We start from the raw sequence: 9,832 nt of genomic DNA on the forward strand, positions 1-9,832 counted from the left end.
AGAGGTTGGAAGATATATCGATGCGTTATCAATATATGGAGAAGCGATTGATCTAATCTGGCTAGTGATTGTAGGAGATGTTTCCCACGCTGTGCTGTAACGTGATCTGGTGCGGATGCATGACTGAATGCCTTCAGCTAAACAAGTCCGCTATAACCTAATGTGGTAAGCATCCAATGTCGAACACTTAAAAAGCTATTGATTTTAGGGAATTATTTACAGCTACAGCTGGAAACATAATGCAAAGGCAAAGAAACTGACTAACTGGTAACAGAATGTGGTAAAGATTCGTAATAAATTTACTGGTAATATAAATATGCTAACTCTTCCATCTTTTCACCAAAATAACCCTAAAAATTGAGTTGTTATACTTTTGTTTAAATCTGTCAATGACTATAAGTTTTGAGTTAAAGGCGGGTGCGGGTTACAGCTGACTTCATTATCCGCAGCGCCTGCTCCTGATATGTCTCTCCGCTATTCGAACGATTCTAATTTTGTGTTCGATGATGCTTCATATAACGATCTGGAACTAGTTCACTTTCGTCTTACTGATTCTGCCCTGAAAGATATTGAGCAACTCGCTAGCACTCTAGTAAGTTTTCATCCAAGTATTGTGTTGATTAACTAATAAAGGGAAACCACAGCTTTAGCATTACGTTCAGTGGGTCCGAAGGAGTAATGTTCTATTATATAATTATTTCACTTCCGTAGTCTTTTATTGTTCCTATCGGGAAAAACAGCAGCAAATTTACATTCAGTACCTCAAGCTTAACAAGTACTCACGATGAATCTTTTAATTGCTTGCGCACCAAAGGGTAAGGAATTTTCCTTATGTAACCTACTGTTTTCTCAAGAGTTTCAACTAATTGTCTGGGAAAGATGGTCTCCAGAATCACTGTCAACGCTAAGGAGGATAGCTTCTCAGCGGCTAAGGAGCGAATGACACAATTAGAAGACGAAAATAAAAAGTCTCAAACAAAAGAAATCAAATCTGCCAAATCCATGGCTTCAAGAACAGCAGTACCTCAATCCGCTCACAAACAAGGCAGTCATGGTGTAAATTTAAAGGGAAAGGGAAATGAAGTTTCACCTCAGAACATAGATTTCCCTAATGTAGCCAATCGAGTTCAGTCACAGAATCCTGTTGGTTGTGGTCCCAGTCCTCCATTACCTAACCCAGATGTTTTGGCACGCTCACTGAGGTGTGTTTATTTCTTCGATGTACTGCTTATACTCATGAAGAATATACGTATAATCTCGGTCTGCTGGCACTCTAATATACCTTAGTGGTTCTTAGGAAGTTCTACGTTGAATGAATTCTTCTAGTTCCGAATCAGTGGCTGTTGAAGTACTTATTGTTTATTAGCACACTGTTAGTTGGTAAGACTCGTTTGTCTACCGCTTGCAGATCATTCTTCGTTTAGTCTCAAAAAATATATGTGGCATTCCACTGTAGGTTTCTATCTCATTGTTCTTACTGTATGATACATTTCTATTGAAATCACACTGTTGTGTACAGTATATCCGAGTAAATACGATACTACTCTATCCATTGAACTTTATAACCTCCTGTAATTTGGTGGTGGCTTAGGATTTCTGAAGCGTAAGTCGTTTGGTTTCTTATTTATTTAATATAAAGTCATTGATCATTTACTGTAAGGCCTTCTTATTTCTAGCTGTAGGTTTTATGGATTTGAATATTAGCCTATTTTATTTGTTAATGATCTTATCTGTCATAATCAGGTTAAGTATTTAACTAATTCACTTTTGTAAAAAGCTGTAGTTTCACCAGCTTATTTTTAATGTGATGTAGGTGTTGCTGACCAATCACATAACTGCACATAATTTCTTGATTATAATTATAATATACGAGTAGTCTAAGTGCTGTGAGTTCTTTATCTTTGTTTTGTTTTCTTGGGATTAATCCAAGTTTAGCCTTTTTACTATGACACTATACACGTGGGTTCCGCTGACTTTAATGTACCATCTTTCGTATAATATTTAGACACGCGCTGAGTAATGTTGGTTATTGGAAGCCATTTGTAAGATGTCTCAATAATCGTGACCTACTTAAGAAAACAGTATATGATTAATCTCGATATATGGTTTAGTTTGTAAAATTGTATCTCTAACTTATGAACCATATTTTTAAATTCTCCCTAGTTTGGTCAAGGGCTTCAAAGGTACTTATTCAATTTGATATTATGAAAAAAGTTGCCGCAAATATAGGGATGATGTGTTTGGTGATAACGGGGTTTAGTGCTCCTAATATAGATTACGCTTTGTTAGTGACGTTTGGTGTATAACTCCCGTTTCATGTCAAAGCACATAATTGCTAGTCACTATATGAAAGATGTGTACCTACGTTCTTAGTTGAGTTTTGTTTGCACTCTGACATCCCAATTGTATTTTAGTACCATATATATATATTATACTTTTCAATATGTATTTTAGAGAACGCATTATTCACATACTGGCATTACGGCCTTATCAGCGCCCCGAATTATTATTACGGTTGTCCCGTGATGGCTTGTCGCATACCCAGAAAGAGCAAATATCCGACATCTTGTCGTCAGTCGGTCGTGTTGGAAGGCAATCGGCATACTACCTTATACCGTCTGTGGTGTCAGAATTAGATGCCAACTGGCCAGGTTATACTGGTGCTGAGAGAAGACGGATCATTTCTCTAAAGGTCAGTTGTTAACTTTTAAGTTGTTGATCTATATAACGTGCTGAATATTGCTTGGGCTTCAACAGATAGTGTTGGTAATTCTCATTGCCTGTTATATGATACGTTGACTTGTTGTCTCATGTTCGAAACTCTGCTAAGCTCAGATCAAACAGTTGTTTTCTTAATTTTTAAATTGAATGAATTTGTAAGTGAATTTTCATCATTCACCCTTTGCTTTCTATTCAGACTAGTCAGCAGTCCCAAACTCCCCCCAAATCTCCTACTGACCGGTCTCGAACCGCTTCTCCTGACAATTCGTCCACCCCCTCTGATGACCAGTTTACTCGACGTCCAACAAGAGCAAATGCTCCTTCGGCACCTCATGCATTAAGTAAGAAGATTGCTGCACTAGATATGTTGTGTGCAGGAGTGAGTGATGTGGAAGTTGCCGCCCGTCTAGGAGTATTCCGTGGACTGTTGGATCAGTGGCGAGCTAATGAATCAGAACTTCGAGAGGTAAGAATATTTCTATGTCGACTTTGTAAAGTTTTGTTTAAACCGTTGGCAGATCTTTCAATTATTTTTTCGTCGTCAAAATCGGACTTAACAGGAGTTATCGTTGTGTGTAGACATCAAACAACAAAATATAGGTTACATTTTCGGTATGTATTACATGAATGACCTCTCTCCTAACATATTAATTTTATCTACTTTGCGTCCCCAGAGCAGGTTGTTTTTGTATAAAAGTAACTTAACGTTATTGATATTAGATTTTACTTCTTAAATCTTCAGTGAAATTAGTTTTGACTTTAAGTGCAGTAGTATTCCGCCTTTGCGATATTGGGATTAAAGTATGGTAACCTCATTCTGATATTTCATTTTGTTATGTGGTTTCTCTGGCGTACGTGCAATGTAAATGCTACGAAGGTTCAATATCATTCGTACATTTTATCATGCCTAATTTCTCTTCGTCAATTTTTGCCACATTTCAGCAACCTTTTATATGTGACTAAGTCATTATACATGGAGTAATTACATAGTCCATGTAATCACTTTGTCTAGATAGAGATCCTTATATTTAAATCTACAGCTCATATAATTAAATCTTTTGATAGTTATTGATGAGTAGTAGAAAAGGATCTTACAATGTTATATAGATAAATACGGAAAATCCTAATGTCTAGTTGTAAAATCTCACTGTAATTTCACATTAAGATTTCAATTTGCTTGTGTCTTATTAATTATTTTCTATGTTCAAAAAACAAGGAATATTTAAGAAGACTATTAATTTCAGTAACCTCTACTTGTACACTAGTTGATTGTCCGGTACTATTAGTCCCGGAACTCAGAGAGTTTTGTAAATGACTGAATATTTGGACAATACAACTCAATGGCAGACTGTATTAGCTAAGTACATTTTAAAGTTTTATCACAATTAGTTATGAAGAATTTGCATATCAAAATAATTGATATCATATTTATTTGCTTTTTTATGGTTGGTAAACATTGGATTCAGTTGTGCACACTTACCAGAGCACTATAAATTGTGTTTCAGCTAATTAAAGCCCAATACAACATTTCAAACTTGTTTACGTCCTGTTAATATGATCTTGTAATACAATTGACTTTTCCTACTGATCATAAGTCTAGACGTACACTGAATCTGGTTAACTAATTATTTATCCTCACTCAATTTACATCCGTGTATGCGAGAGATCTCTAAATAGAAGTCCAAAAGACTCAAGGAAAATGATAACTTGTAGATTGTCCGTAAATACTATGATTAATAATTTATAGGCTTTTAATGTATTTAATAGCCAAAATCTTCATTTCGTACCCAGTTTTGATGTATCCAGCCTAGTTTGAATAGGAAATATTTATAGAACGATGAGCGGAACAGTTAAGCTGGCCTTCATCTACTCTACAGTTACCCACCATTCCCAAACAGTCTGGATGGAACATTGAAGTAGGTCCCCCGACTCCAGCTGAAGTTCAAAAGACTATAACTACTCTGAAACAAGGAAGAGCAGCTGGTCCAGATGGATTGACTCCAGAGGTCTTTAATATGGTGGTTCCATTTTAGCGATTAGGTTGACTAATATTTCAGCTAAAATCTGGGAGTTGGGCATAATGCTATCTGAATGGTCTCAATCACTGATTGTCCCAATATATAAGGAGTCAAAATCATTCTGTGATAACTATAGATGAATTAGTTTGACTAATATAACCTCAATAATTATCGGTCGCCTAACTAAGACTCGTGAACTACAAACACGAGAAAATCAGGCTGGCTTCAGACCTGTTCGTGGCTGCATCGACCACATATTCACCAAATGCTCTCACATGGCCAGCGAATATATAGCCTCTGCCAGGGAAGTCCTACTCACTGCCTTCTCGTGGCACTACTGTTGTTTACGAAATTGAGAGGACGAAAAGCGAATGTCCGGTGCTTTAACCCGGTTGGTGGACATGGAAAGTCCACCTAGGGGAGTTGGAAAACCCTGATTCCAAACCAATGGTGCACATGGGCTGGCTCCAGTATCTTGAGGGAACAAATGGTGTACGAATCAATCGTTGGTGACCGGCTACCATGGGACTGCATCTCCTCACGATGCTCCACTGCCTTGTGGATCAGATCTTTCGGTCAAAGGCTCCGGGTGTGGGCCTCTAAGAAAACCACCTGCTTCAGTTCGGGCACCTGGGGAGTATCACAGCCCTCAAGCAAATCGAATGAAATTTGTATAGCGCATATGTATCTGGTGCTTCCTTGTACCAATATTTATGTGTTTAAATAAATAAATAAAATCACTGTTCGTCAGGACTTGGACCGATGCATATGTGTGCCTGGTCCTACGTTGTAGCTGACTGACTGACTCGTCAGGTTTTAGAACACAGGCATGCTTATCGTCGTCCGACAATGATAGCTTTTCTTGACCTAAAAGCAGCATTTGACTCTGTAGATCGAGAGGTTCTGTGGCAGTGTCTGTCATTGATAGGTGTACGTCAGAAGTACATAAACCTTGTGAAGGCTGTTTACTCGAATACTACCAGTCGAGTGAGAGCTTATGGCAAACTGTCGTTTGATTTTGCAACCTCAAATAGTGTCCGTCAAGGCTGTCCTCTATTCCTATTTTTGTTTAACTTCATCATAGACCTACTGCTGGAAATAGCACTCTCGTCCACTGGATTTTCAGGAATTGATCTCCTACCAGGGGGTCCACTAAGCGACTTAGAATACGCAGATGACATAGTCCTGTTTGGTGAAGACGCTGACAAAATTCAGAGTCTTCTGTTAGAACTGAGTAATAATGTCAGGATGTTTGGGATGCGTTTCTCCCCAGCTAAATGTAAATTGTTACTCCAGGACTGGCCTGCGTCAACACCTGAACTAAGGACAGGGAGTGAATTAGTCGAACGCGTCGACAACTCAACTTATCTTGGAAGTCTGATCAACCCTAATGGGTTGATGTCTGACGAAATTTCTGCACGGGTTCAAAAAGCTCGTTTGGCTTTTGCCAACTTACGTCACCTATGGTGAAAGCGAAATATCCGTCTATTAATTAAGGGACGAGTATACTGTGTAGCAGTTCGCTCTGTTCTACTATACGGCTGTGAAACGTGGATATTAAGAGTAGAAGATACTCGTAAGTTATTAGTATTTGACCACAGATGTCTTAGAAATATTGCTCACATCTGCTGGGATCACCTGGTAAGTAATAGTGAGGTTAGACGCATGGTATTAGGGAATGATGGTAAATCAGTTGATGAGGTCATAAATCTTCATCGAATGAGATGGTTGGGCACGTGTTACGTATGCCTGGACACCGATTACCACGACGCGTAATGCTGACTAATATTGAGAACGGTTGGAAGAGAGTTAGGGGGGCGGCCAAACCAAAACGTGTCATCAGTGCTTGAAGTCACTAACTTCTGGTCAGAACCATGTTGGTAGATGCAGACTACTTGCTTGGAGTGTGACTATCGTAAACAATGGTTGTAGACTGTGGGTGATATGGCTCAGAATCGATCACAATGGCGTAGGTGTATATACTCTTTATCTTCCCTTAAACCTTGAGATTAAAATTGCTTCATATCAGTCTTTCTTCCTGTACTATGTCTTTATACACAATCTTTCTTTTATATATTACCACCACTAAACTAACTACTATGAATTCGGTGTTCATCTTGTGCTAATGAGTGAGGTATGGCAACTTAAATGTATGCATATGTGTGCCTGGTCCTACGTTGTAGCTGACTGACTGACATTCCATTTTTCAGTTATTTTGCATACTGAATTTTAGTTGTGTCTAGATGATGTTTCATTATTATATTTACTTTTGTTTTATTCTCAGAAATTCCGTCGACTGAATGCAAACACAAATTCAGTACCCTCAACTCAGATCTTCAGTTTAAATCAACATTCCCAGGTGTATGATAAGTCTGTCAATGTTCGTCACCAAAATCCTACAACGTCTACTGCAAATGATGTTGTTGGCAGTCAACGTTCTACTTCAATAAATCCTGGAAATACAATTTCTCCTCATAAGCGAGCTAAATTAGATGTGCCTAATACACCTAGTTCTACTGATCAACAAATGGACTTAACATATTCTACCTCTGATAAAACTGTTTCAAGATCATCTGTTCTACATTCATTTCCAAATCAAAACAATGATGATCATAACAACCAAACTAACGCTATTTCTCCTCCACTTCACGATAATCTTCACACACTTGATACGTATAGTCGTTCAAATCAACCTTGTACATATAATATAGCCGGTGGAAGTGAAGGAGAAAGTGCCGAGCACACCCCATTCTCTAATTCAAGTACTGGTAGCAGTGGTTATGGTGGTTCAAACAACGGCTTGACTGCCTCTAGTGGAGTAGTAAATAGTAGCATTAATGTTGACAATCGCCGTGAAGGATTAATAGGATCTACATCTCGATGTCATTTGACAATGTCTGTTCATTCTGAATGCTTGTCTAGTCGCTTAAAAGCTGAAGATCAATTGTCTAATGGTAAGTTACAGCTATTTCTTAATATAATACTATCAGTTCGAAAAGTGAATAGGGTTAGTTTGTTCGAAAGTATACAAATCATGTAGTAGTGAAATGAAATAACTAGTTTTCTTATATCATGCTAAGTTAAATTGTGGCGGGTATAATGTGATTAAAACCAAATGTTTAATTATAACGAATCAGTTTGCCAATGATAGCTAGTTTTACAAATCTGTTTCTAACGGTTATTGATTCTTAATGGAACCGATTTATCTTGCTGTAAAGTGAGCTATCATTTACTTCTGCTTGAAATGTTAGTATACTCAGTTGTCTTCTAAATCGCATACATTGTGTACAAAGTGCGAAATAGTACAATTAAACAATTTGCAAGTGTGTATACTATTATTTTTGGCTTACGAGCGTTACACAACCCCCGAATCCTTGTCTTATGACTTAATGAAATAACGAAAATATTTGTCGAGTGTTTATTTGACTAGTGTAACAGATCAGTTGGTTTTCAAATACCGAACCTCCATTTTTTTGCAATCGGTGAAATTAAAAGTATTCGTTTGTAAATAATGATCCCTACTATAATACGTGCTTTTCCTGTCGGTCAGTCAGCCATGATCATTATAGTCTGAGACGAATATCCCTTGGCTTAGGTTACCATTCCTTATCATCCTGACGAGACATAACTAACAAGAGAACTACGAAAAGTCAAAATAATAGCGATATCAACAATATTGAGGGAGACTGAAGATTTTGAATGTTCCGAAGAGTTAGAATGAAATGGTATGTATTGAATCATACCTAAGCTCGAGATCTAAAGAAATACAGGTTGAGTACATGTGCACAATTATGACCTATTCTAAGCTGTTTCAACTAGTCTCTCTAACCACTGACATCGATTATCATGCGGATACTAATCAGACAGTCTGCTAAAGTGCTTCTATCCAACAGCTAGTGACTTCATGGACTGATGGTACGTATTGGTTTCATTACTCGTTTTTACTCCAGCTAACGTTCTGGTCGAGTTAAATGGTGGTTGGATAGCGGTAGCATACGTCCTGATCACACCAGCCGATAGGACTTCATTACCTCTTCAACTGATTCGCCTGTCAACTTGCACTATTACTGTCCACTCAGTTGCATACACGAGTAATGCTTCGAAGACACCTATATCCAAATACTTAGCTGACATATGTCTTTCACTTTCATAAATCATTTTTCCAAAACATAGATTAGTACAGAGAAGATCGTCCCTAAGAGTTAATGGAATTTTCAATTTCCGATCAGTTCAGGTTGTTTAGGAATATCTTGTAACTAGAAAAATAATGTATTCAGATAATTTGATAAGTTTATATTCTGTTGTTCATCATCGAGTGTATAATCGGTAAATACATTTTTGTATATTATATCAGTTTTTCATCATCTTAAGATATCTGACATGTTTAACCACATGTCCATCAACCATTGTGCTCTTGGTCTTAATCCCTAATTCGATTTGAAGAGCCACATAAGATATCACGCTTTCACGCAGCAAGTTAGATCTTAAGTGAGCTTATAAGCCTGAAATTTATGACAGATTTGCATAAACGTTTTTTTGCTACTACCTAACTCTTATCGGTCAAGTTATCTATTCAAACAGTTCCATCGTATTTCGAACTTGAGACGAAAATCAATGGTTTACTTTTAGTTTATAAATCATCATCATCTTTAGAGCTCTTTTACTCTACATTGGCTTAATTAAAACAATTAAAACAGATATTAGCTGTACATTTCTAGTATATTCTGACCTGACTTAACTTAATCACATTCACAATCTTGTCAATTGCTAAAAACAACTAACCGACAAGTGAACAAATAGCTTCAGACTTGTCCGTACTAATACTCATGCTTCCATAATTCTCTAGTAGAACGAATTTATTTTATTTATTATTTATTTGAACACATAAATAAATAAAATCACTGTTCGTCAGGACTTGGACCGATGCATATGTGTGCCTGGTCCTACGTTGTAGCTGACTGACTGACTCGTCAGGTTTTAGAACACAGGCATGCTTATCGTCGTCCGACAATGATAGCTTTTCTTGACCAAAAAGCAGCATTTGACTCTGTAGATCGAGAGGTTCTGTGGCAGTGTCTGTCATTGATAGGTGT

The 9,832-nt window shown here is 37.4% G+C and overlaps 1 protein-coding gene across 2 annotated transcripts in view; it reads left to right on the forward strand.

Annotated features, from left to right (window-relative positions):
- Positions 1-424: 424 nt before the first annotated feature.
- Smp_092320.1 (ell related) overlaps positions 425-9,832 on the forward strand; it is a gene marked incomplete at its 3' end in the record, with an annotated part of 17,294 nt that continues 7,886 nt past the window's right edge. Inside the window, exons 1-7 of one of the 2 annotated variants that reach the window (XM_018796518.1) lie at positions 425-592; positions 634-675; positions 712-815; positions 855-1,202; positions 2,455-2,692; positions 2,918-3,187; positions 7,024-7,693. In XM_018796518.1, coding sequence (XP_018651652.1) covers positions 464-592; positions 634-675; positions 712-815; positions 855-1,202; positions 2,455-2,692; positions 2,918-3,187; positions 7,024-7,693 — 1,801 coding nt within the window. In that variant the 5' untranslated portion in view covers positions 425-463. Of the gene's footprint in view, positions 593-633; positions 816-854; positions 1,203-2,454; positions 2,693-2,917; positions 3,188-7,023; positions 7,694-9,832 lie in introns of both variants that reach the window. The other variant, XM_018796519.1, reaches the window with a different exon arrangement.

This window comes from Schistosoma mansoni, chromosome 4 (genome assembly GCF_000237925.1).
Source record: "Schistosoma mansoni strain Puerto Rico chromosome 4, complete genome".
NCBI classification, from domain to species: domain Eukaryota; kingdom Metazoa; phylum Platyhelminthes; class Trematoda; order Strigeidida; family Schistosomatidae; genus Schistosoma; species Schistosoma mansoni.